The 27,052-nt window shown below is 44.0% G+C and overlaps 2 protein-coding genes across 3 annotated transcripts in view; both read right to left on the minus strand.

Moving 5' to 3' along the window:
• Positions 1-3,511: 3,511 nt before the first annotated feature.
• Positions 3,512-8,133, minus strand: LOC147650589 (syntaxin-1A homolog). Its single transcript, XM_086850439.1, has one exon. It carries the CDS (start codon positions 5,975-5,977, stop codon positions 5,096-5,098), a length of 882 nt encoding a protein of 293 aa, XP_086706565.1. The 5' UTR covers positions 5,978-8,133; the 3' UTR covers positions 3,512-5,095.
• Positions 8,110-27,052, minus strand: part of BRWD3 (bromodomain and WD repeat domain containing 3) — a 49,970-nt gene continuing 31,027 nt past the window's right edge. For both annotated transcript variants that reach the window (XM_086850438.1, XM_023925933.2), the window contains 19 exons: positions 25,858-25,934; positions 25,070-25,247; positions 24,204-24,320; positions 23,621-23,728; positions 22,443-22,567; positions 22,158-22,240; positions 21,610-21,721; positions 21,100-21,161; positions 20,859-21,014; positions 20,044-20,164; positions 19,407-19,532; positions 19,242-19,323; positions 18,629-18,685; positions 18,150-18,290; positions 17,784-17,936; positions 16,784-16,947; positions 16,186-16,283; positions 15,571-15,729; positions 8,110-14,359 (listed from right to left, as the gene is read on the minus strand). In XM_086850438.1, the coding sequence (XP_086706564.1) occupies positions 13,572-14,359; positions 15,571-15,729; positions 16,186-16,283; positions 16,784-16,947; positions 17,784-17,936; positions 18,150-18,290; positions 18,629-18,685; positions 19,242-19,323; positions 19,407-19,532; positions 20,044-20,164; positions 20,859-21,014; positions 21,100-21,161; positions 21,610-21,721; positions 22,158-22,240; positions 22,443-22,567; positions 23,621-23,728; positions 24,204-24,320; positions 25,070-25,247; positions 25,858-25,934 (2,907 nt within the window). In that variant the 3' untranslated portion in view covers positions 8,110-13,571. The remainder of the gene's footprint in view (positions 14,360-15,570; positions 15,730-16,185; positions 16,284-16,783; positions 16,948-17,783; positions 17,937-18,149; positions 18,291-18,628; positions 18,686-19,241; positions 19,324-19,406; positions 19,533-20,043; positions 20,165-20,858; positions 21,015-21,099; positions 21,162-21,609; positions 21,722-22,157; positions 22,241-22,442; positions 22,568-23,620; positions 23,729-24,203; positions 24,321-25,069; positions 25,248-25,857; positions 25,935-27,052) is intronic.

Genomic DNA, 27,052 nt, shown 5'->3' on the forward strand with positions numbered 1-27,052 from the left:
TGCACACGGATTGACAAAATCATTAAAACAAAGCCCAGTTTTAGAGAGGCAGAAGTTGATCCAGGTCACAGAGGGTGGATATGTTGTGTGAAGCCAAATTAAAAACATCTTGTGATGTGAGGATTGCACCAGAACTCAAATTTGGGGCTGTTTAAAGCCTTGGTGATCACTGTGGGTGCAAAGGTGACTCTGACCCCGTTTCCAGGCAAAGCCAGGCAAAGCCATCCCGTGGATGTCACTGCTGTCCCATCCCTGGGCGTGACTCATTCCCGAGGCTCCGGGAGCTCCAGCCATGCAGATTGCCAGGGACAACATCCAGCTGTCCCCTGGATCTCACCTGGAGCTTTGCAAACAGCACTTAGGCACCAAATCATCCCTGGAGAAGCTCTCCTGGATTCATCACCCAGTGCCACTGTGGGATCCTGGCAGACTGTGACGTATCCGTCATTCCCACGGTGCGATGGGAACACGGTGAGGATAAAAAATTGCTACAAATCCCTCTCCTTTCTCTCCCATCGTGAGAGCTCTGCCCTCCCAGCCAGGAACAGCCCCTAAATCTGAGTCTCTGCTTGGAAAAAACCAAACGTTTGTGCACACAGGGCTTCAGGCTCTGGGAAACAGGAATTTCCAGTCTGAGCTGCCTGGGAGTGACAGGACAAGGGGAAAGGCTTCCCTCTGCCAGAGGACAAGGTCAGGTGGGATAATGGGAAGGAATTCCTGGCTGTGAGCGTGGGGAAGCCCTGGAATGGATTTTCCATAGAAGATGTGGTTGCCCCATCCCTGGGAGCGTCCAAGGCCGGGTCAGACGGGGTTTGAAACAACCTGGGCTAGTGGAAGGTGCCCCTGCCCATGGCAGGGAGTGAGGCTGGAATACCTTTAAGGCCTTTTCCAAACCAAACCATTCTGGGATTCTGTGATCCTAAAATACTGCTGGTAGATTTTGTATGAGTTGCCTGCAGGGAGAGACATGGACATAAAATCTCATCCCTGACAGGGAAATCCAAAAGCAATATTTTATCCCTAGAAAATGCAATTTATTTCATGCCTGTAGCACAACACCCTTAAAAATGATCTCAAACTGAGATGTGACCTGCTCCAGGCTGCCCACACAGATCAGGAACACCAAAGACATCCAGCTGAAGCAAACACCAAAAATGAGCTCAATTTGAAACTCCAAGGATGGAGTTTCCAAGACAAGCAGTGTCTCCCCTGAATCTCTTGGCAGAGATCCCTACTCCTGCAGAAAGGCTTGTGAGCCAGATCTCAGCATTTTTTGGAGAGGCAGCAGCAGATATTTGATGAGCTCTATGAATAGAGTTGTTGATTCACTGCAAAATACAGGAAAATCTGGGGAAAAAACAAATCAAGTCAATTTAAACTGCTGACACATTCCTGGGTTGGGGAGGGAAATGAAAAAAGTGTTTTGAAGCAAGGCAATCACTTGGTAGCCCCCACAGCAGAATAAATTTCTGATTTGACACTAAGTATATTCAGAATAAAATTACCAAGTGTGATTTGAGAACTGAAAAAAAACCCTTTTGAAAAAAATTCTGGTAATGGAAATATTGGGCAAAGGTTTTCAATGAAGAAAATACTAACATAATCCATTCAATATCTCCTATTGAACTTAAAATATTTAGATATTTTGAATGAAGAATTTATCCTTCCTCTCATGCTGGGGAACTGGAGAACAACAAAATGAAATCACAGTTCAACTTTCCCCTGCAATTTTGCCGGTAAATGTGAATGCCCAGAGGTTTGGCCCAAGAGATGCTTCAAATGCAAGAGAATTCAGGGAACTGAGGTCCTTTTCAGTGTTGAGGAGGCTTTTAAAAAGCTGCATTTACAAGAAATTATTCTGTTTGTGGGGCTTTGTTGTGACATCAAAAATCAACAGCATGGAAGGGACCAAAGCTCAGTGTTTGAGCTGGAATTCACAACCCCTCCTGGGGTCCCTGAGCAGGAACTGTTGAGCTGTGATAACCCACCTCACCTTAAAAACGAGTTCTGCAGGGTGATTAATTTGCTCTGGGATTATTTACTTGTCTAAATGTCAGCAAAAGATTTTGTGTTCTTAAAAAAAATTCTTCTCAGTGATATTTCTTCAACTGAGAGACTTTGCAGGTGCTGCCAGCACAGTTACAAAGGCTTTGGGCTTTTCATCCAGCTCCTTTTAACACATTTTACCAAAAATTCTTCTTTCGGTGCCTTCCATGTGTGTGAGCACAGAGCAGAACTGAGGGGCTTGAATTTTTAAATTTGGCTTTCTCTTATTTTTCCCTTTAATGTGAACTTCTTACATTTCTGATGCTCATTTGGGACATAATTAAAACAGCTCTCTTGTGTATATTCCTGGAATTGTTACAGCGTGTTCTTCACCTTGGTGTCACCATCTCCAGGAATATTCCTAAATGTGCTCCAGATGAGTCCCAGAGTCAGAAGAGAAAGGAATCTTCCCCATCCTGCTGGATGTTCATGCCCACATCACAGTATCATTAATTAGTTTGCTCTGCAGTAATTAGATCCTTTCTGAGGCCAGTATTTAATGAAAGGCCACCAGGCAGCAGAAAAAAAAATAAATTCATAAATACATAAAGTCTCATTAACCACTGGAGCCATTGGAGGGAAGATCCACTCTGAGGAGTGAAGTTTCTCTGCTTTTCCTCCTCCTTTAACAGCTCATGGATCCCTGAAGACAAATCAGGGTTGTTTTCCTGCTAACCCCAAACTCAGGAGATCTCTGAAGCCGCACAAGCACAGGACCATCCCCTCTGCTCCAGGGGAGCTGTGCTCCATGAAATCCTCAGGGAACAGGTCCTGGCTGGAAGCACTACTGGTGACCCAGCTTTTTCCCTGTGTTTTATGGATAATGATCTCCTGAGCAGCAAAACCAGTCAGGCCAGATGCTGCCCAGCCACCCAAGAGGGTTGTAGGGAGGTTGTTTGCACGGAGCTGTGATAGTAGGGCATGAAAGGAAGTTAAATATGTTTTACTGAGTTTAGATTTGCCATCTCCCAAGCTCAGCAGGTTAATTTCCCTTCTCTTTGTATCCTGGAAGGCTGAACATAACTTCAGTGCTTCCCAGGAGGTTGCTCTTGCAGCCACACAGTAAATGTGGGCTTGGATGGGAGATGCAAGGGGTGTTTCCAATGGTCTGGAAGTTGCGGATATTTTTTTTTTAAATGAAAATTAAATAAACGTGAACTTCCATTCATCAAAATGTAAATGGAAAAGGAACATTCATTTAGACCTCACAAATGGAAAATAAGGAGGAAGAGGGCAGGAGCAGAGATCACTCAACTTGGCTCCCAGAGGTCTCATAGGGATGGATATTCCTGATGTGGGGGGTCTTCCAGGTCAAGAGAAAATATTAATTTATCAGCCTGAAAATTAACTTTTCTATTTTCCTAAGAATTTAACTCAATCAACACACTGAGAAGTCATTCCATTTCTGCTCTTCCTTAGCTTTTGGTTCCCTGCTGCAAAGAAATAACTCTCCACACTCAAGAGGTTATTGAGAAATTGTTTTATTAAAGCTCAGCCAGAAGATGAAAATAAATGTAAGAGTGGCTGAAAGCACTGGTATGAGCTGATAGGAACTGCCAGGACACAGAGGGACCTTCCACAAAGGGTCCCAAAAAACATAACCAGGCCCCAGGCTCTAATTTGAAATGTTTTAGAAAATTCAGGTGGTGATGTGGGGACCAAAAAAACAGAGCTACTCAAAGTTTCCAACATTTCCAGCACATGTGGGATATTGGCTCATTTGGCAATGCGCAGGTTGAAGTAAAAGCCTGCAGATTCCCCCAAAAATTGTGCAAATGTCCTCCTGGTGTCAGAGCATGGGATGAGCCATGAGGAGCACCCAGCCCAAAGCTGACCCACTGCCTGACAAACCAGCAACGACCAAAACGCAGCATGAATGCACCAAATAACCCCAAGGGAGTAGAAATTGGAGGAAGTGGGGAGAATCAGGATTGGGATGTGGTGGAGGAGCCTTCACGCTGCTCCTTGACAACACTGAGCCATTGAGGCCCCTCACATGTAACCACATGTCAAAAATTTCAACAGGCTTTTTGTCCTCTTTCCTTGAAACAGTAACAAAATCAAGAAATGTTACAGTTCTGAAATCAGGTTTTGGTGGGTTGAAAGTGCTTTTCTTGGCTGGGTGCTGCAAGGAGATGCATGGTCCCCATGATGCCATCAAGGTGTGTGAGGTCCCTGTGCCACCAGGGAAGATGCTGGTGGTCCCTGTGCCACTGTGCACAGTGTCCTGGGTCCCTGTGCCACCAGGAAAGGTGTGCATGCTCTTTACATTATTACACAAGGTGTGCAGGGTCCCTGTGCCATCAGGAAAGGTGCTGGTGGTCCTTGTGCCACCGTGCAAGAGGTTCCTGGTCCTTGTGCTTCCAGGTGAGGTGTGAATGGTTATTCCATCACTGTGCAAGGTGCAACTGATCCCTGTGCTGCCATCCAAGGTGTTCATGGTTCCTGTGTCATCAAGGAAGGTGTGCACGGTCCTTGTGCCATCAGAAATGGTGTGCACAATCCCTGTGCCATCAGAAATGGTGTGCACAGTCCCTGTGCCATCTAGGAATGGTGTGCACAATCCCTGTGCCATCAGGAATGGTTTGCACAGTCCCTGTGCCATCAGGAATGGTTTGCACAATCCCTGTGCCATCTAGGAATGGTGTGCACAATCCCTGTGCCATCAGAAATGGTGTGCACAGTCCCTGTGCCATCAGGAATGGTGTGCACGGTCCCTGTGCCATCAGGGAAGGTGTGTGTGCCTTCTCATGGGGCATGTGGCATGCCCCATGCTGCCATGTGAGGTGTGCACAGACCCTGCATCCCTGAGCAAGTTGTGCATGGTCTCTGTCCCACCAAGGAAGGTGTGCATGGCCCTTACAGAATTATACGAGGTCCTTGCACCATCATACAAGGTGTCCCGCTTCTCTTGGAACCCCAAGGTGTCCCACATCTCCTGCCCTGCTGTTCGGGGAGCACAGGACAGCCTCTCTCCCACCAGACACCGCTTCTCGCCCAGCGCGGGGTGAATCCCCGAGCTCTGCTGCAATCCCCCCGCAGCCCCGGCTCAGCGCAGGCCCCGGCCGGGGCAGGGCAGGCAGGGGCAGCAGGAGCAGAGGCCGAGAGCCGCAGTCAGCAGGGCCGAGCGCCGCGACGGCCGCTGGTATTTGCCGGCTCTCTTCACCTCGCCGCCCGTCTGGGCCGCGTAGTCGAGGGTGCGCAGGACGTGCTGCTCCACGCTGTCGGCAGCGCCGTGCTGCTGGGCCAGCAGCCCCTCCAGCTGCACGAACAGCCCTCGCAGCTCCAGCATCTGCGCCTCCAGCTCCAACAGCTGCCGCTGGCGCGCCTGGGCCAGGCCCAGGTGATGCTTGGCCTTCAGCTCCTCCAGGTCGCGGCCGACGATGCGAGGCCCCTGGGGGCTCTCGGCCAGCAGATCCACGTCCTGGGCGCCCAGGTTGATGCCCGCCAGCTCCGCCTGCCTCTGGATCTGCTCCTTCAGCCGGTGCCGGTAGCGGCTCTCCCGGGCGTAGTGGCGGGCGAGGACGGCGCCGTAGCGGCGCAGCAGCAACCACAGCTGGGTCTGGCGGACGCGGGGCCCCGCTCGCCCCGAGCCCCCGGCCGGGGCCGCCGGCAGCGCTCCCAGCTGGGGCTGCAGGGCCGCGGCCTGGCGGGCGAAGGCGGCCCGGGCCGCGCCGAGGCCGCTCTTCTCGCGGGCGATGCTCTCCTCTGAGGTGCAGCACAGCACCGACTGCTGCGTCCTGTCGATGCTCTCCGAGAGCTGCTCCAGCCGCTCCAGCGCCCGCCACAGCTCGGCCGCCTCCCGCAGTGCCCGGCCCACGGGGCTGGCGTCGTCCCCGACGAACGCGGGGTTGTCGAAGCGCGGGGAGTCGTCGTGAGGGTCCCCCTCGGCCGCCGCTCGCTGCCGCAGCTCCGCCAGCCGGTCCCTCATGCTCCAGGGGCTCGGGCACCGTCTGAGGGGACGTGTGAGGCTGAAGCTGCTGCGGGAGCGCTGCGAACCTTCCCTCCTGGCACCAGAGCAAATATTGATGGAGGAGGGCAGGGCCTGCGTCAGCCCCGGGCCGGACACCGCCGGCGCAGGGAAGGGTTTGTCCGGGCAGAGCGGGAGGAAGGCCCGGGCCGGGAGCGCTGCCAGCACCGCCCGCACCTGCGTCACGGGACGGGCTCCGGCTCCACACCTGACCGGCACAAAGACGCTTTTATTCACCCAGAAACAAGGACATCCGAAAGTTCTCTAAGTGCAGGCATGGAGGGGGTGGCCCACTCGGCACCCCCGGCCTTCGAAACGGCTCCGAATTGGCACCGGCCTCACAGTGTGCCCAAACGCAGATCCTGGATGTACCAAATGGAGGGAAATGACACAGAGTCACTGCCTCTGCCAAGCTGGGAGGGACCCACAGGGATCACGGAGCTCCTGGCCCTACAGCACCATACCCCAAAATCCCACCCTGGGCCTGAGGCGCTGCCCGAACGCTCCTGGAGCTCGGGACGTTCCTGTTGTGAGCTGGAAAGGTGCGATGGAGCCAAAGCTTGGCCTCTCCCTGCTCCGGGAAGGCTCCTTGTGAGCATGGATTCAAAAAGGTGCTCTTGGGGGTTTTCCAGGCTGGAAATGAGCCTTGGGATGACCCAGCTGTCCCGCACATCATTGCAAGGCAGTGTTCACTCGCTGCTGCAGTGCATAGAAATCACAGCTATGTTCTAAGACATCTATAAAAAATATGTTTAAAAAGGTACTGCTACAAAATGCATTTCCAAAGTGCACAGGAAAAATAGTTGTTCTCTACCATTCTGGTATTTTTTATAATGTATTTTATAACATGTATTTTATATTATGTATTATCATGATGATATAAAGTATATACCAAATATGATATATCAAATCAATATATTATCGACAGAGGGACAGCCATGAGAGGTTTAGCAAAGGTCAAGCACCTCTGAAGGGAGTGGAATTCCTTCCCTCCAATGCCATCTGATGGATGTGCATAAAGGGGGGTCCAGCATCTCTGCAAAACAAGTTTAATTTTGTTCTCTGTAACCATCAAGGCCAAGGAAAAAATAAAAAAAAGCCCTTTTGTCCCTGGGTTTTGGAGAATGAGTGCATGTTAAAAAGGAAATATTCATTCCCATCAGAGAGGAAATGCCACTGGAATCAGCGCAGTGAAGTGAAATGTCAAATAAGTGAGCAGATTAATGAGGGGAAAAGTCAAAATAGAATGACAGAATCCCAGAATTGTTAATGTTGCAAAACGCCTCCCAGACCTGTGCCCGACCCCACCTTGTCACCAGCCCAGAGCACTGAGTGCCACCTCCAGTGGACACCTCCATGAGTGAGGACTCCAAACCTCCCTGGGCAGCCCCTTCCAGTGCCTGATCACCCTCTCCAGGAAGAAATTCCTTCCGAGTTTATTCCATATAATATTCCATATTGCCAGCACCTGCCCTCAGCTGAGCATGGAGCACCCCTGGCAGCTCTACAGAAACCCAGCCCCATCTACCCCCAAAAATCCCTGTTCAAACAATGTTAGCACTGCTATTTAACAAGGGCAAGAACAGAGGAGTAATTCCTTGTTTCCCATGAAATATCCCTTAGGTAACAGGCACAACCTTCTCCTGGAGCCGACTCACCCCCTGAACCCACCCGTGGCCCACAGTGGCTGAGGGTCCTCACCCAGAGCCTCCTCCTCCTCCCCTGCTCCCTTCATGGCATTTTTAGCCATTTCACAGCACTTTTAGGCATTTTTCCCTTCTTTTTCCAAGAAATCATTAGCTGTTCCTATACTTTTTTCCCAGAAAAATGGTATTTTGGAGCCAGATCGGATGGTGATTGGGGTGAAGGCCTCCATCCCATCCTGTTCAAGACCTTCACAGTGTATAAAAGCTTCTCTATCCATTTATAGTTTCTATATTCAGTTTGTAAAACTTCCAATTAAAACTATACAATTATCCACTTGCATAAAAAACCTATTTTTTTCACATTAAAACCTCCATTTTACCTACTTTTTTTTTTTTTTTTTTACCTTTTAATGTCTCACCTACTCAGGAAGCAATGCAAAACCAAAGTAAGAGTTTCTCTTTTTATTTTTTTTTATTAAGACAATCCCACAGCTGGAAAATGAAACATCCTAGATTACATCAGTGACTTCAAAAAAACTCTAGAAAAAAATCTTTACAAATTTACATTTGTACAATACAAAAAACTAACAGCTCATTGCATATAAATATTACATTTGGTCTGCCAACATGTGGCATCAAAATCCCTGAAGTATTCATTAAAGGGACCTGAGATAGCGGATGTGAAGATATGGGCATAAATATCACCTGAAAAAAAATAATATAGAAAGCAGACATAATTCTAATAGTTTTGTGCATTTTTGGAGTATTTTAAATCCAGAACACAACCTGGAGAGCCTAAATCATGTGAATTTTGCTCCGACATCAAGTGGTATTTCTACATGAAATCTGCTCTAATGACTCATGGAGGAATGAAGAGCCTGAATTAATATTTCTACAGATAAATAATCCTCAGACACTGAGTTCTGAACACACCCAAACAGCCACCACTCTCTGAGGAAGAATTTTAGGAAGAGAAACGGCAGATTTGGATTTTACCTGTGAATATTCCAGCAGGATTTCACCCCCCACCCCCCCTAAACAGCTCCTCTCAGACCCAAAACCCAGGAAGATCTGTAGTGCTTGCCAATGAAAACCCCCAAACTGAAGAATTGCTCCTGATTTCCCACTGCTGGAATTATTTTCCAACTATTTACACATTTGCCAGCTCCCCAGCATGGCTGCAGTTACTACCAGGAGTAGTAACTCCAAGTGCTTGGTTTGCCTTGGAAGTCTCCCAGACTCCGATCAGGTATCCACATCCACGCACAAAAATGTATTTCAGCACCATTTTTAGAACACTAGAGTTAAGGCTGTGACAGCAATTCCCACTGGAAATCAAAATTTTTCAGGGATTCGTAGCACAGTTGTGTGAGTTCGCTGTGGGCCGAACACGAAGTAGTAAAAATGTACAAGCTTCCAACAGGTCCTTGCATTTCTAAGACTAAAGAAAGATGAGTTTTTAGACTAAATTTTGCAGGCTGTTACTTACTGTACATAAAGGAGATTTTTTACCATGTGTAAACCTCGGATATATTGAAGAGTTGAAAAGTCTGTCGCTCATGCGCAGGGATTTGCTATAATACACATTGTAAGAACACAACAACAGCTCCCTACCTATTAAATATTGAGTTAGCCTTGGAGGGTTAACTACTCCTTCAGGAAATCATCAGCATTTTATAAAACTCTGCAGGATGGTTTTAAATAAAAAGATAAAATTAAGACATGTAAACACACAAAGACGCTTTTAACCCATAAAATCCATGACAGGACGCTCCAGATCAGGACACAACATCCCTAAACTTGTAACTGTTCACTTTTCCCTGGTGTTCACCACTCAAAGATGGAATGAATCAAGTCTTTATTAAAAATTAGTGATTTAAACTGATTTTCTCATGTTAAAATTCTGTGATTTGGAGCACAGAGACATTCCTGAGACACCCAGGAGCAGCTTTTCCAAATGCTTGGCAAGGGTCATCTTGGTTCTGGGAGTCAAGAAAGCCTCCAAATATTTTATTTTTTAAAATTAAATTAAAAACTCTCTACCACACCCCTAGTGCCAGCTCTCTTCCATGCTCTCTGAACCACTCAGTCCTTCTGCTTCCCCACAGGAGGAGCAGCTGAAATGGACATTGAGGAAAACATTCCAGGAAAATGAAACTACACAAAAAGGATGCAGAATTTGAAACAGCTAAAAATCCTCCATGAATTATTTCTCCACAATAATTTTTAGTTTTTGTGTCTGCAGGGTGGGTGGTGGTTGGGATTAGGGGGTGGCCTCTGCTTGGCTGATGGAGAAAGGAGTGATAGAAAGAGGGAGGAGGGATAAAACTGCCCAAATCCATCCAAGTTCAAGCACCATCAGAAAGGTTTCAATTAAACCGAACAGCCTGGCAGGCCAGCCAAAATAAAATTCATCACGATATCCAAAGTTTCCAAGAGAATAAATAAATAGCCCATAAAATGAAACTACAGGAGAGAGGTGGGGCATGGCAAGGAGGAAAATAAAAGGTGATGGAGAAAATAAAAAACAAGGGAAGTTTGGGCTGAATCATGGAATTATTAAGGTTGGAAAAGGCTCCAAGATTATCAAGCCCAACCTTCAAACAAATCCCACCACGGCCACTGAACCACCAAGAGCCACAAGTACTCAGTTCCCAGATGGTGTCTCTGCCACCTCCCTGGGCAGCCTCTTCCAATGCCTGACCACTCTTTCCATGAAAAAACTTTCCCTCATCCAAGACAACAGCACGTTCTACTGCCAAATAAGCTTTGTCATCCCTGCCCTGGTCTGGAGAGAAAGGGACAGTGCCTTGGGGCTGGGAGAAGCTGAGAGTGAAGACACCCAAGATTTCAGCCCTGTCTCTGGAGGATGAAGTGTTTGGGCCTTTCCCAAGGTGTCCCCAAGGTCCTGAGGTGCCCCAGCAGCTCGGGATTGGGATCTGCCAGCGGGATGGGACATCTCAAGGGAACACAGGCACCAGTGCCCAAACACCTACAGGAACTGAGGAGCCCCTGGCCTGCCTGCTCGTCCTCAGGAATCCCATTCAGAATCAGACCTGAAATCCCATTCCTTAGGCAAAGTCTGGAGTTTTTTGTTGAGAGTGCAAGGAAAGACAGCACATTCCTGACTCTGCAGCCTGCCCAGAGCTCGACAGGGTCAGGAGCAGGGAGACTTTTGGATGGTTTAAATCACTTTAAATCCTGCTTCTGCTGCACCTGGTGGGCCCATCCTAAATTTATCACACCCATAAGTGGCTCCTGATAGGATTTGGGATTTGAGAGCATCCAAGTTCCTATGAAAGTGTAATTATTCCACAGAACTATGAGAAATCAATTGCCCAACTCAGAGAAAGAATCCAGACACAAATCCAAGCAAAAAGAACAGCTCTAAACCCAAGTTATTTGTCATGCTTATAAAAGGTTCACATGCACCAAAAAAAAAAAAAAAAAAAGCTTTTTTTTTTTTCAATTTTTACACTAAATTCTGCAGTCCCAGCACCCCCTGCTCTAGCTCATAGTCATGGGGCACGGTAATACTTACGCCACAGCAAAGTGATGCTTCATTGGTATCTTCACAGTACAGAGAAAAGATACAGTTAAGAACATATTTAATCTTAATCTAATTGCTGCTAAAATACACCAACTTATAAAATGATTTCTCTGGAATCCCTGTGGTTCCTCTCTCCCCGACCCCTACACAAAATAAATAAGGAATAAGTGGATTTTCGGCCAGTCAGAAATAGAGGAAAAAAGCATTTCTTTTGCATTTCAAGCTTTTCAGGCTTTAGGACAGAACCCATAGTGTTTACATTAGCTCACAGGACTGATCTAAGGGATATGATTCCAACTATGGACTGATGCATACATGCTATTCCTGGTTACCATATGTAAAAAGACCAATCAGTCAAACAAATAATACATTTCTTATAAATATAAATGCGTGTATATATACAGATATATGAGAGAGATGATAGGACAGGTGTTTATAGTTTAAAGCCCAATGCAGAACTAGGAGAGCCTCTGCACTTGGTTTTTTCCCCACCCCCCCCATCAAAATCAAATCAAGTCCAGCAATGGATTACGTCTGATTCCAAACATTCCTTACAAAATTAAAAGTGTAGTTCTTGTAATGTACCATAAACTCATATTAATGAGCAATTTAGGATATACTCTCCTCCATCACAAAACTAAACCTCTGCTTTTATTTTCAAGTCATTTTTGCATCTAACTAGGATTTTTTTTTTTTTTGGAAAGCGAGATAAAATAGCTAGTGCTTAATATAGAAAGTCAAAAATTAAATTCCTTCTGCATCTGAGAATATACACGGGTCACTCTTTGCTGCCTGAGGTTTTCCAGAATTATTGACCAAGCTGTGCACAGAAGAACTTCAGGATATTGGATGAAAGCTTAAAAAAACCCCTAAAAACCTTGCAAAACTCCACTGGAACTTTGTAGCCTATTCTGACTTGCTCTTCTCTGTAACCTGACTCTGAACTGTCAGACAACAGGAGGAAATTGGAATCCCACATCTATTCCAGCCAGAGCCCAGGAAGGAAGGAAGAGGCCGCTCACCTCCAGCTCAGCCCACGCCACCGCCGAGGTCACCGAGGAGCCAGAGCAGGGATCTCCTCATCAACTGCACTACCACTGCCAGAGGATTTCAAGTCAGCATTTCCCAGGACAACAAGAGCACAGTGCAACAGGAATTCTCTTCTGGAAGCTTGAGACACAAGAGTCAGTGTTGGGGGGCAACAGCTCCCTCAGCACCTCCGAGGGGCCAGCGGGCCCAAACCACATTTCCATGGAGCATGGGGCAGTGGGGGCCAGACAGCCCCTCTGCACAACCAAACCCCAAACCTGCCCCAAACATCTGCTGCTGAGAACTCTGAGAGCCACTGCATTTGTTTTCATGATGGCAACACAAGGAAGATAAAGCTACTCACAACTTCCACCCCTCTACGCTCCTTCTCGCCTCTTCTTCACCACGCTCTGAATAACAGCATCTATTTTCTTTTCAGTTTCCAGTAGTTGTAAATAAGAGGTAGCTGAGCTACTATTAAAAATCATGCTTTGAAGAGGAGGAACCTTTCAAATGTTGAAGTCACCCCTTTAGCTGCACAATCTCGATTAATACTATAAAAATATGAGAGGACAAAAAGAAAATAGATGCAAGTAACTTTTGCATTTGGCACCTTTTGTCTAGATATTCATACTTCTCAAGTATTCTCTTTTTAATAAAGTTAATGCACACATAGGACACACCACATCAAAGGTTTGCTACATATTTACAAGGCACCAACCCTTTGTCACTGTTTTTACACGAATAAAGAACCGATAGAAAGCACATCAGAACCCCCAAAACTGTAGTATGGGCATACTTCAGTTCAGCACAATTCCATCAACGTTTGGCCTGGGAAGATTAAAATAATCCAGATCCTTCTTACAATATAGAAACTGTAAACATTTTATAGCTGCCTTTAGGATTGGTGTATTGTGCAAAAGTTATAATTATTACTGTGTCTAAGGATTTATGGCAGAAACCACATAAAAACTCTGTAAGAAGGTGCTATTTCTATAATACAAAAACAAAACGAGGGAGAGAAGTCATAAGCGTGACTCGAAAATGTCATGTTCTTACTGAGAAGCTGGAAGCCTCTGTAATGTGATGAACTCGTAGTGTGTGGGGAAGAATTTCTGTAATTTAAGGCCTAATGACTAAGGCTTGTTTTGACCAATGAAGTGTGGAGATCTGAAGCTTTAAAACAAACACAAACTGACAGGATGGAAAAGCACCACTGTGAAACGTGAGTGGAGTCCCCGCACAACTTGCTTGGTAGAATTTCTGGTAAAATCCCTGCAGTAGAAGGCCATTGAAGTTCTTTTAAAATTGTTCCAAAGTTTTCCATCTGTCAATAATTCCATCCCATGAGATGGCTGACCCTGGCTTTTTCTGTCATTTTCCGCACCCTGCCTGACCTGGAAGTACCAAGGTTCAAAGGATCCTCGGTGTGCACAAAATTGTCATTGTCGGAGTCATCGTTGTACAGGACAGTTCTCCTGCCCTCGTTCCTGGTTTTGATCCGAGGGGGTCGGCTGAATCTCCCTCCAAACACGTTCTCCCCAAACTGTCCCCCAAAGAGGTTTTCAAACTCATCGTCGGCGAGCCGGGCGCGTTTCGCTCTGGTGGCTCCTCGTGAGGCCCCTCGGCCTCCTCGGCCTCTCCTTCCTCCTCGGCCGCCGCCTCTTCCTCTGCCGCAGCCTCTTCCACCTCTGCCCCCTCTTCCCCCTCTGCTCCACCTGCCCCACCTGCCCCATCTGCCCCTCCTCCCTGTCCCTCGGCCCTGCCAATTCCGTTTGCCCCCAGTGAGTTTCCGTTTGATTTTCCGTTTGGGTTTTTTGGATTGCACGACTTTGCTGTAGTCGTGGTCGCCGTCGATGTAATCCTGGTCTGTTCTGGAGGTTGATTCCGAGTCGGAATCAGAGCCACTTCTGCTTTCAGAGCTGGAGCTGGATCCAGATTCCCCACTTTCTGATGAAGACAAACCAGATTTTTCCTTTAATTCTCTCTTGTTCTTTTCCTCTTCCTCCGCCTCCTCCAGGTGCTCGTCCTCTTCTGAGGCGCTCAGCAGCTTCCTCTTGACACCTGCCCGGGGTTCTCTGCCGTCCCCATTGGTGAGTGGCCCATCAGGAGAGTGATCTAAGCAAACATAAAATAACCCCATCAGCATCACACCACAACCAAACAGGACACAAAAAGTGGGATTTGCCTCAGTTGCCTTTGGGATTCTCCTCAGCTGCCTCTGAGGTGTGCTCAGGGTTGATCCACTGGGAGCTACTCACCCTTTATGTGCTGTGGACACAAGCAAGTGCTCTAAAGGGAAAACCTAAACTCTACCAAAGTAAACAGAGTTTTTATCTGGAAACAATGACTGCAAACTCTCCTGAGCAGGGGTTCAGTGAAGATCCAGGCAAAAAAAGGAGCCTAGAGTGACCAGGTTGGACACAAACATCTAAAACTCAGTCAGGTGAATCCTACCTGGGGTGCCAAGGCAGGACAACTCTTAAAATCCGTTTCAAAATTGTACATACACAAAAATAACATTCTGCAAGCAGAATTTATTCCCTATCAAATGCATGTTCTCCAAAGAATATTAATGTTCTCCAGGGAATATTAATGGAAAGCGTAACTCAAGAGAATCAATGACCCAAGAAAGCTCCCTGGGATTGCTGAACACCTAAAATGAAAATTAAATAAAGTATCTTCTGGCTTGGGACCCAAAACCCTCCATGTTTTCAGGGTTATGAATCTGACATAAATATCTTCTTTAAGACAGGACAGGAAAAGCTCACCTGCAGCATCCAGCACCACTACAGCACAGCAGTGTGGACTTGGGAAAGGCTCCAGGGTTCAGGAAACACCCATGTAGTGCCCACCTTGGTGGAAACTCTGAGTAACTCATCCCTGAGATTACCACACCTGAACTGTCTCCCTTCTATTCACAACTACTTTGTTTTGCATGTGAGAAAAATACTTAAATGTTTTTGTAAACTTTTTCTATCTTTGGTTTCATCTTGATTAATAAAAGGTGAAGGTTTCGGGGTGGGGATTCTCTTGGTTGGCTTTCTGTGAATCTTGAAGGAACTGCAGGAATTTAAGAGCAATTAAGTTTTCCATCTGGAGAGGTTTTAAAGGACTTCACTAAAGTGCACATGGAATAATCTGCATTCCACACCTCAGACAAGACACCACAGAGTAAAGGAGTAAAGTAAATTCAATTTTTTGGTATGGTTTAGGAATACATACAATGCTACACTGAGGCAATAATTCCATAAACATCAGACAGAAGCAAGATCTTTCCTCTCTAGTAAAACCAGTCAGTCAAAGGACAGAATCTTAAAATGTCTCACCTTGTTTCACTGGTGTAGATTTGCTCCTGACTGGTCTGCTTTTCCCTGGATCTATGGCATTTCCACTCCGGCTCTGTGCATTTGAGCCTGACGAAGATGGCTGACCCTCCAGCTCTTCACCAGTGGCTGAACCTGGAGGTTCTTCTGCTGTATCTGAAACTTCAGACAGGACACCACAAAGGGACAGGGTGATTTTTATGCTCTGTTTACAGGGCTGTGCCTGGGGAGGTTCTGTGTGTCCTGAGTTAACAGCTCAAGTCAGGGTAATCTCACCAAGCTGCTCTGCAGCCATGGAAAGACAGATTCGTCCTGAGTGCAACTCCAAGTAGGATTAATTTCATTAATTATTCATCACTGCTGTAAGAGAGATGCCCATAAACAGCAAGTCTAGGCTTTTGCCACTGGAATAATTCTTATTATGGCCAAACCCAGGTTCCCAATTCCCTGATCCTTACCCAGAACTTCCCAACAGCTAAACTCAGCTAAAACAACCTACAGACAACACATTTCCAGGACCTTGTTCCTTCAACAGACAGGTTTTGCATGTGTCTCATGAGGACAAGACTCAACCTGCACAGACAAGCTGCTGTAAGAGAAAGGCTGGATTTTCCTCACCGTGAGATGAGATTGAAGAGTTAGTCCTGGTCAGGGGCAGTGAGGTATTTTGGTTGGGTTTAGGTTGAATCTTCATTTGCTTCTGTTTCCCTTTTGGGCTGCAAACACAGAATACCCCGAAGAGAGAAATCTGTTATCACTGAAGACTCAAATATAAAACTGATTGCTCCTGTAGTGATCTCTTTTTCTAAGTGTGATAACACTAAACATGGTACTAAACAGTACCATGATAACCATGGTACTGTTTGCTTAAGGTGTAAGAGTTTACAGGGACAAGATTTTATCTCCCCTTTTAAAACCAAGTCTGTTTACTTAGATAATCTATCAGATGAAGGTAGGGAAGTGTTACACAACACTTTTTTCAACAGTTAAAAAAATTAAGAGACAGCTGATCTTTCATTTCCTCCAGAGGGAACACTTGTAGCCACATCATCTTTCATTTACCAGAATTACAAACTACAAACTGAGCATGAATTTATCTCCCAAAAGAGCACCTTCATCAGGAAATGAGCAACACTGCTGCTGGTTATTCCCAAAGCACATCAACCCCTGTGCTCTGGAATGGCACTGCCAGCCAGGCTCACTATCCCTGTTTTACCTGGATGCTCTGCTGGTTGAGGGGGAACTGCTGCTGCTCCTCAGCCGTTTTCGGTACCGAGGCCTTTTCCTCTTCTGACATTGCATTGCTGATTTGTACTCAGAGATGATGTTTTTCATGTGATTCTCAAATAAGGCAGAGAGTCGAAGGGTCATGCTGTAAATCTGCAGTGGGGAAAAATGCTCAGGCTTATTAGAGCTGAATAACTCGAAGATCAACCAAAAAACCATCACAGAGATGTCCAGACTTTGTAGCACAAAGAAAACATTCACAGTCATGTTCCACTATGAGGTTCTTTACAGATTATTTCCTTCCATGGGCCATGTGTATTCTTGCAACAGAAAGTGTTTTCATAAAAGGATTTAATAACAGCACAAAATATTTCCAGAGTAGAAGGAAAATGGATTACTGGAATACAGTCCCTTTTGTCAATCTCTGTGAAGCATGAAAGTGGGCCTTAAGATAATTTGAATACCAAGGGAAAAACAATTGGATTTCATGTCTCTTCACCTTTGTTTTTGCACTAAATCCCTGGTGAACTGTCCTTACACCACCCTTACAGAGCTACAGAGAAGCAACCCAAAATGTCCTCAGTCCTAATTTCTGTAAACCAGATGTCAAAATCCTTAAACCACTTTCCTGTCCTCCTTCTAGGCCTTGCTTTTGTGTAGCCTCATCCACAATAGGTGCAGTTATCAAGTTTATAACCTTGTTTACAGGGATAAATTAATGAAAAAAATAAAAGCAACTGGTGACCAGTTTTCTGTTACAAATATTGCAAGGAACAGCTGCAACAGTGACCATCGTCCCAGATGAAAATGGATGTTAAAAGTCATCTGGGAGAACAGAACAAAGCAAGTTTATAACCACAGAATTGGTGTATCCTGGTTATTTTTATTACACCAAGTACTGCTTTGCTTCTCAGACCTCATTTCATGTGTCTTATTCATTTAGGGCCAAGATCTTTGTTAAAAAACAAACATTAAAATTTATTACTTACACGAGATTTTTTATTAGGAGTGTAAGCTTTAGAGTTGCAGAATATTAAACGAATATCTTTGTAGAATTCCAAGGGACTGGTGTAGTTTCCTGCTTCCAAGGTTTCTTTCACAGTGCTGAAGTCCATGGGAGTGTCTACAATATCTCGATAATCCTGTAAGAACACACAGGAAGAAAATCAAAGCTCTCAAATCCCCCTAGCATCACCTCAGTGTTCAACCAGTGGCTCAAGTCATTCTTTAACTTTGAGAATTGTTGCAGATAATTCCCTGAAAACATCAGCTCATAAAGGGAGAGGACAGAGCCATGCCCAGCATGGATGTTCTGCCAAAGGAGGAACAATTCTGGATGTGAAAGCTGCACTTACAGGGTAAGAGAAGAGATCAACAGGCTGCCTGAAAGGCTCTGAGTCCTCTCGTTCATAAATCAGATTTAAGAGCTGCTGGCACTGCTCCTTCCAAGCATCAGCACTGGCTTTCATGGGCTGCCTCTTCACTCTTCGTCTCACCTGCAGGGAAACAGGTATTGCTGATGGTATCAGAATGTTCACATTGTTCCTTTGAAGTTCCTACTGATTTCCCAGAATTCTGATGCAAAGCATTCCCCAGTTAAAAACAGAAATTCAGGAAGATTAAAGCAGAGCTGATGGCACAACAAGATGCAAATTAGACAATTTGTTTAATTTGCCTTTTCTGGTCATATATAACACTCAAACCCATAAGAAGCTGCAATATTTCAACTCCAGCCTTGCTGTATTTATCAGCTGCATAGAAATTTGACTGCTGGAGATTTATTTTTAAAATCAAATTAAAAAAAAAAAATGACCAAAGCAGAAATTTTACTCACTCGTCTCTTCCCAGAGGAAGTGCCTGGAGCATCTGAATCCACATCTACTTCTGCCACCTAAAGGCAAAGGGAATGATCACACAAGGCAGGTCTGGATAACCCTCAGCCACAGAAAAAGGGTTAAACACCAGCCAACCACAACCACTGGACACTTGGCAACAGGAACTACAGCACATTTCAAACTGCACTGAAGGGGAGAAGGTGAGCGAGCATCTTCCAGGAGAGGGAAGAAGCTCAAGGCAGTGATATCTACCCTGGATTCTACCTGATGTTTCACCCCAGGGATAAACTGATGGGAAATGACAGAATTACATAAGGAAATCAGCTTTGCTGCCTCGCTGACAATGGAGAGCTGCTGCCCTTCTGACTGAATAACAGCTCCACTTCCAGCTCCCCTCATTACTCATCCCTCTAACAAAACATCGTGTACTGAGAGAAGATTAAAGACAGGCAGTTCCAAGAAGCATTTTTACTTCAGGAAGCTTATTGTTCCAGGTGAGCCTAAACAGCCTCATCTCCAAAACTCAGTGCAATTATCCATAAAATAAAGACTCAACAAAAATCAAGGTTTCTTTCATGTGCTGAATTTTAAAAGGGAAGAAAATTATCTTACCTCCTCTTCCTCATCAGTACTGCTCAGGTCTTCTGCTTTCACCTTGTTGTAGATTTCCAATATATCAGTACAGCTCTGATCTCTGCAGGACAATGACAAAAACCAAGGTACACAATGAAGGATCCCAGGAATTGGAGCTGTGGGGTCTGTGAGGTCCAAACTCACCCAATAAAGCGGAGCAGGACATCTGTCACAATTTTGGCTGCTTTGACTATGGGGCTGTCTGGCTCGTTGAAAGTCCTGGCATTGTGTTCAATGTATCTCACCTCCCACATCAGGGCAGAGATTCTCCTGAGAAATACACAAAATTAAAGGAATGGGATGGAGAGCTAAGTGTATGTTATTTTTATTCCACGTTCAGAAGGACTCTTTGGTAAAAAACGGAGTTGGGAATTCAGATCAAGCAGAAACAGGTGGTCCTCAGAAGGGAAAGTAAGAGCAGGACATTATTTATTCCCAAATTAACTGGAAAAACTGAGATTTCCAGTTTCCAGCATTATTCAGTCCCCTTCTGGCAACTGCAATACAAACAAAGCCCCTGCTCAAAGGCAGCAGGGGTGGAAACAAAGCAAACACGCTCTGCCTCCAACACAGAGCCAGGTTCAGGGTGTTAAACCAACACTCCAGATTCAGCTATGGCAGCTTTTGCCTTAACAACATGGCCAGAAGAATTTATTATTCAGGAAGACTCACTTTGCCCAAGGCCAATCTGATCTTATGTAGTTGCTGAAGTGACTTTAAACAGCACTCAGCTCCACATAATAACAAATGCAATAAATGTCAGCTACAAAACCAAACTCACCTATAAAACCTGTTTTCAAGCCGCCTTCTGATGGTGGTGAGGTCAGTTGGATAAGCAACGACAGTGCAATACATGGGATAGGCACTAAGGTCCACTGGAACAGCAAAGGGATTAGAAATGTCTGCAAGACAAAAGACCACAATCATTTAGATGCCTCCTAGGGATGTAATACCGAGATTCTTTTTCATGGTTTCTGAGGTTTCTGTCGAAGAATTCAGCAAAAGCAACACAGATCTACAGCTGAGAATGTCATCACCCACAGGGCAGGGTTCCTCCTCTTGTACCATCTATTCCTACTCTTGAAAAAGCACTTTTTGATGAAGTATCCCATCTGAGATTTGTGTGCCAGCAGCCAATCTGACTGAAAGGAACGTGGCATTTGCACTTACAACAGGAATACTACAGCACATCATCAAGAAGAACACAGATATGTCATGGGTGTAAACAGAGGCAGAATTTAAAGCACTGTGTGCTATTAAATGGTTACAAACCAATTACAAAGAATTTGGAGGTGAGGACATTTAGTGAAGATTTTCAGGGTGGTTTTGAGGGGTTTAATTATATGTTTTGCTCTTTCACCTTTAGATATGACCCACTGGGAAGCCCCACTGCAAGAAATGAAGCAAAGCCCCAGAAGAAAATAGGGATTTAGCTTGGAAACTGAAATGTAAAATTTAAAAGGCTCTTTTCAGTAATTTAGTTGAGTACATTTCAAATACTCCACACAAGTCCCAGCACTCCATCCAATCTACTCTTCAGTCCTGTGCCACCTCCCTGATACTGTTAATCCTTCCCCCTTTTCTCTCCAAACATACCGAGGGAAAGAAGCTGCTCGATCCCTCGGATTACTCGTTCACATTCTTCATCTCTGGAATGGGCCCCCCATTCTCCTTCCTGGGGTTTGTAGAGAAGAGCTGTCAGCTCCTCTGGCGTCACAGGAACTCCAGCACCGACCTCCTCCGGATATGCAGCTGGAGAGAAACAATTCCAGAGGGTAAATCCAGAGCCCCAGAGCTGTTTGCTTTGTGCAGGGACAGGAACACAACACACACTTACTTCCTTCTGGGATTGGTTCCATGTCCCATGGACTCATCCTCTCTCTTTCATTGTTGTCCCAGCTATTCAAAAAATCATTCAAATGCACAAGTTAGAGCTGAATATATAAACACACCTTTTCTTTAACAGATTTGATCTAAAAGGTCACTCCAGTTAGAAATAAGACATTCCAACTCCCTGTTTTCCTCTTGTATCTCCTATACAGTCGCTGCACTGCTGTTTATACCAGAAGTGTTGCTTTAGGAATAAATTCAATAAAAAAGTAAATAAATTTTATAAATATTTATAAAATTTAAATAAATAAATAAAATATTCAAATTTAAAACCTATTCTAAAATAAATAAATAGCAAGTAACAAATAAAAAGTACAATATGTGAAATTAAATAAGGAAATAAAAGTGTCTGGGTATGTATTTAAATGGAAAAAGGGTTTCTAGTTCTTGAGGTTCTTGATCCTATTTTTCAAGTTCTCTGAGGTGTGTAGGAGCCCCAGGACATGGAAATACTCACTGGACACTGTAACACTGGAAGGAACTATCAGGATATTCTGCCTGGAAAGGCTGCTGACTCTCCACAGTCCCAAACCACCAGGCATCATCAATAATACTGCGAAATCTATCCCCTGGAAGGGCAAACATTGCATTCAGAAAAAGAACAACATCAAGAATTGCTATGTATTTCCTTCTAGAGAATCAACTCCTTCCTTTGTGAATATCCTACTTCCACCCTTACATTTTTCACCACAGGAGTTGAGCCCTTGCCCTGAGGGCAGGACTTGCCCATCTCTGGGAATTACTTGCAGCTGCCTCACGCCTCAAATCCCAACAGATCAGGAGATTCTCCTGCTCTCACTGCCCTTGGAACAGTTTCTCTCTTTTCTTTTCCTTTTATTTTTTTTTTCTACAGGAATTTCAGCAAACATCAAATAAAAATTTTCAATCATCTTTACAATATCGTGTGTGTATAGTCCTTTACATAATGTAATAAAGACACTATAACCCATTAAACAGCTGCAGAAATAGTGCAAAACACATGGAATGGAAAAAAAACCCACTCACCTATTTGCCAGTTCCTTTCTTTGGCTTCATTATAAAACTGATGCAGCACAAGGAAATCAATAACATCTGGCATATCGTGATACCTTCAGGATATAAGTACAAAAAATGTTATTATTACCCAGAAATACAGTTCAAGATGAACTAGAGTCCTCAAGTTCCATGCATTTGGGATAACCATTACTGCCATCATATATCCTTGCACAGGAAATAAGAAAGGAGGAAGGGGAAGCCTCTACTCTGCAAGGAAAGCTCTTGAAGAATGTCATCAGCATTCCAGTGACTTACTTTATGGAAAAGGATTCTCCTGTCATTTTGCCTGTGATTGGATCCAGGAATGCAAGCTTCAAGCAGCAGAGTGTGGGAGGCCCAACTTCATATTTAATTCCTACAGTCTTCACAAATTCTTGTTCCTAGTTAGCAAGAAGCATGGAACAGGATTATTTTACCTTGCCAACAATAAAAATATCCATTTTAAAGTGAAACATATTAATAAAACCCAAATATGTTTCCACTCTGCAGCACAGGTAATTTCACCCATTAATTTTTCTTTTCCAAATACTAAAATCAATCACTGTCACCTCAAGGAGAAAAATGAAGAAGCTCATTCCCTTGGCAGGTTTGTGAACAGGATTTCTACACATTATTTAAGAAGTTTCTGAGGAACAAACCCAGTTTTAATCACACCAGAGGTTCTCCCTGACCTACCCCAGGGCCCCTCACTCTTGCACAGAGGGGGAAAAAAGGAAATTCTTCCTCTGAAAACGGAAATTCCACAATAGCCTTTATGTTCATGTCCTGTCAAAGCCCATCCTAAGTGAACAGCTATTTCCTTTTCCTCACAAACTGATCATGCCTTGGAAAATTACAGCTGGAATCACTGAATATCTGGGACTCCTAACTGGGTGTTTTCCCAGTTAAGCAATTACTTTCATTAATAGAACCACTGGCAGGGTTAAGTGAATACGAGCACATATATGGGATCTTCTCTTGATATGAAATCCAAGGAAAGCAGGGAAAAATACAGCAACACTGTGGATTAAGTCTTGGGAGATCATTCAAAGCGAGATCCAGTGTTTGAGAGAACTCCTGCACACATTTAGGTGTTTACACCATGATTTCTTATTTCTTACCACAGCATTAAAAACAAGAAACAGAACCCAAATGCTCAGGTCACTGTAGAGTGGTGAGACAACCACAAACAGCTCTGCAGTGTTGGGTTCTGAATGAATTCAGTGTTCAAGCAAAAATAATTAGTGTTGAAAGAGACCCCTGAGAATCAAGTCCAAAACCAGTGAAGTGATGTAAAGAATTTGTGTTAATAAAAACTAACTTTAATATTTACAATTAAAACTTCAATATTAACATTTTAAAGCTATGCTTTCTTTACATTTTTAATGCTGGTTTTTCATGTCAGTTTAACATTACAGAGACATTCAGCTCTTTGAAGTATCTCTTGAACTTACCCTGAGTTCCATTTTGTTCCATGGTTGTTTTTGCATGTTAATACTGTAAATTTTGGCTTTCCTCACTGCCCTCACATAAGCTTCATGACCTTGCCTAAAGTAGATGATCTAAAAAGAAAAAAAAAAAAAAGAGAGAAAATTAAGAGAGAAAAAAAAGAGCAAATGAAAAGAGAAAAGTAAAGAAAAATTATTTTACTGATTGTGCTCTTTCTGTTCAGTCTGTACCAGGTCTTATCCCTTTAAGAACACATTGCACACTTACTTATTTAATCATAAAACACTCTTCTGGTTAAAAATATTTATATCAGCCCACAAACTGTCACCTTCTCAGTGCTTTAAAACTAGGATCATTAAGAAATGTGCAGGTGAAGATGCACAACCAATTTTTCCTGCTAGTCCCAAGTTACCTGTTCAGAAAAAGGGACGTGGATCTGTAAACAACAAACTGCCTGGCAATTAACAAAATTATCAAAACTCGGCCTGTCCTGAGCACAATTCCCTGCAGATGTTGCTGGGTGGATCAGTCCTAAGCAAGCTGAGCTGCTGATTCCCCTGGGAATGTGGGAATTGCTGAGGGCAGTACCTCATCCCCCATCTGGGGCACGAAGGGCGAGCGGCGGGGAATGGTGTCCAGGATCCACTGTGGGGCCAGCCACTCCTCACTGGGCTCCCCTTCCAGGGACAGCAGCCCACTGGCTTTCTAAACACAGCACAGCAGGACATAACAGAGGTAAGTTACATATAGGAGTTAAATATTTGCGTTAATTTAGAATACGATCAACAAAATATTCAGAATACAGTTAATTACTATGGAAAACTCATCATGCAGCAGTTACTGCAGGTAAGATACAAGGAAAAGCAAATTGTGGAGGATCATCCTTCCCAAAATCTCCACTGAACAGCAGAGAATAAGACAGATTTGTTAAAACTGAAAATTAAAACCTTGATAAATCATTAAAATGCCTTAAAACCTTCATAAATCATTAAAATGCCCATGGCAGGAGGGTGGGCTAAGATGACCTTTAAGATCTCTCCAAACCAAACCAGCCTATGGCTCTATGATTAAGAAATAAATTGTATTTTTATAAATATTCTAAATGTCTTTAAAAAAAAAATACCAGGAAAAAAAATCTGACCATGTCAATACAGTACAGATCCATTATAATGTTAAAACAAAACCACCCTGCTGTAAACATGACTGTGGTGAAGAGCATAAATCTGTGAGTAAAAAACAGGCATTTGTAATGAAGAACCACCTGTGGGAAACATGGAAGCACAATGAAACAAACAATAAAATTTCTTGGTACCACTGGTACCACATTGTGATTTCTGTAATTTCTTTTTTTTACTCTATACCTATTTATGAAAAATTTTACTTTGAAAACAACCACTAAAACCCAAATTTATATTCATAAACTACAAAAGACACTGAGAATTACACTTGCTGACCTTTTTCCTTGGCTGTTTAAGTTTCCTTCGCTTTGGCTCCAGCCCTTTTGCTCCCTTCATATTTTCATCTTCAGAACTACTACAGATTTTCCGAGCTGCCTGCCTGGTTTGTCTCTTTGGGGGCTGCAGATTAATCCCAGCATCTGCTGTCCAGTCTGAATAGTCACTTGATGAATCACTGCAGATAATAAAAAAGTTGTAAGAAAGAGAACAGAAAACTTAAATTTCCCTACAGTGGGTTGAAAACATTCAACCTGCTCTCCTGGTTCTGCTCAGGATTAGCACAGAATTTTATCATGTGAATTTAAAAAACAAGTGGTCTCTGATATGTGATTTCAGTAAATCCTTTTATCACTTTGAAATTCACATTAAAACTACACCTATGGCTGATATAAATTCTCACTGATTCACAGACTGACTTCATATGAACTGGCAGCAAAAAAATGCATGAAACATTTGAAAAACTACAGCACTTCCCCAAAAATCTAGTTCTGACTTCTTTAATACCAAATAATACATATACAGGATTTATATGGGAAACTGGCATTGATTTCTTTCAAGTAGTTCTTTAATTAAAGACAATATTTTCTTATAAAAGGCTTTTTAGAATTTTTTGTTTTTGACTTTGAAAATAAAAAGAACAGAAAAAAAATCGCAATGCAAAATGCTTCATGATAAACTGATTAAAAATCAGTCTCCAAAATGAAGTCTGAATATCTGAATATCAACTGTCCTACTTAAATCCCATAATAAACCAGTGTTACCAATTCAGAAGCCAGTGGAGGTACCTGGAACTGCTTTCACTCTGCCAGGCTGCCACAGGATCATCCATGGATGCATCACTTGTGCCAACGGTCTCATCTTCCTGTAGTGAAAACAACAGGATTCTCTCTGAGGCCAAGGGTAAAATGTATCATTTTTGTTTGCAAGCAAGTTGTGTCACCTGAGGAAAGCTTTGTATCCAAAGACTGGTTTAGCTTTAAGAAATAAATTCAGAATTTCTTCCTATATCTTAATTAATATTATACTATATCCTTATGTAGCTCCTATAGAAACAAATGTGAATTTTAATTCTATCAGAGCTATAGAATGTGTTCTTATTTAATTGTTTGATTAATAAATTTTAGTGCCCAAGGCCCAGCTTTTTGAGCTGTTCTGTACTTTCAATGCATTTACAAAGCAACAATGTTCAGTCTCTTCCTTAAGGAGAACAAGTTATATTTATCTGGTATATTTTAAGTTCTTCCCTTGCCAAAATCAATGATTAATACCAATACTCCATCTCTTTCAACAGCAGTCTACAGATGCAGACGAAATCAAAGCACCGCAAAATGAAATCAAAGTCCTGACCCAGAATCTATGTGCTGTATGAAATCCCAAAATAGCAAGTGGTTTAACACAACCCAGTTAAATTTACTTGAAAATATTTCAGGTTTCCAAAAATACAGGAGCTGTTTTAAGCTACTTTTGAACGCTGTCCTGGCATTTAGGTAAATGATCCTTAACTCTCCAAGACCAACATGCCACAGGAACACCACAAATCCCGTAGACTCAATGACCTGAGTGTTTCTTCCCATGTGGAGAATCACAGAATACCCTGAGCTGGAAGGGACCCACAAGGATCAGAGTCCAGCCCCTGGCCCTGCACAGACACCCCAACAATCCCACCCTGTGCCTGGAGCTCTGGCATCCTCGGGGCTGTGCCCATTCCCTGGGGAGCCTGGGCAGTGCCAGCACCCTCTGGGGGAAGAACCTTTCCTGATCTCCAGCCTGACCCTGGCCCAGCTCCAGCCATTCTCTGGGTCCTACCCCTGTCACAGCCTCTCTGGATTCCCAAGACTGCTCAAAAAATCAAGAGAGGCTCTGTGATGGCATCAGCAGCATTTTGAGGAATCTTGGATGAATTCTCTCAGGGCCCCATCGATTTGTAGGGATCCAGCTGGAGCAGCAGATCCCACACAAGTTCAAGGCTGACTGGGAGTT

This window comes from Cyanistes caeruleus, chromosome 14 (assembly GCF_971803275.1).
Source record: "Cyanistes caeruleus chromosome 14, bCyaCae1.hap1.1, whole genome shotgun sequence".
In the NCBI taxonomy this organism is placed as follows: domain Eukaryota; kingdom Metazoa; phylum Chordata; class Aves; order Passeriformes; family Paridae; genus Cyanistes; species Cyanistes caeruleus.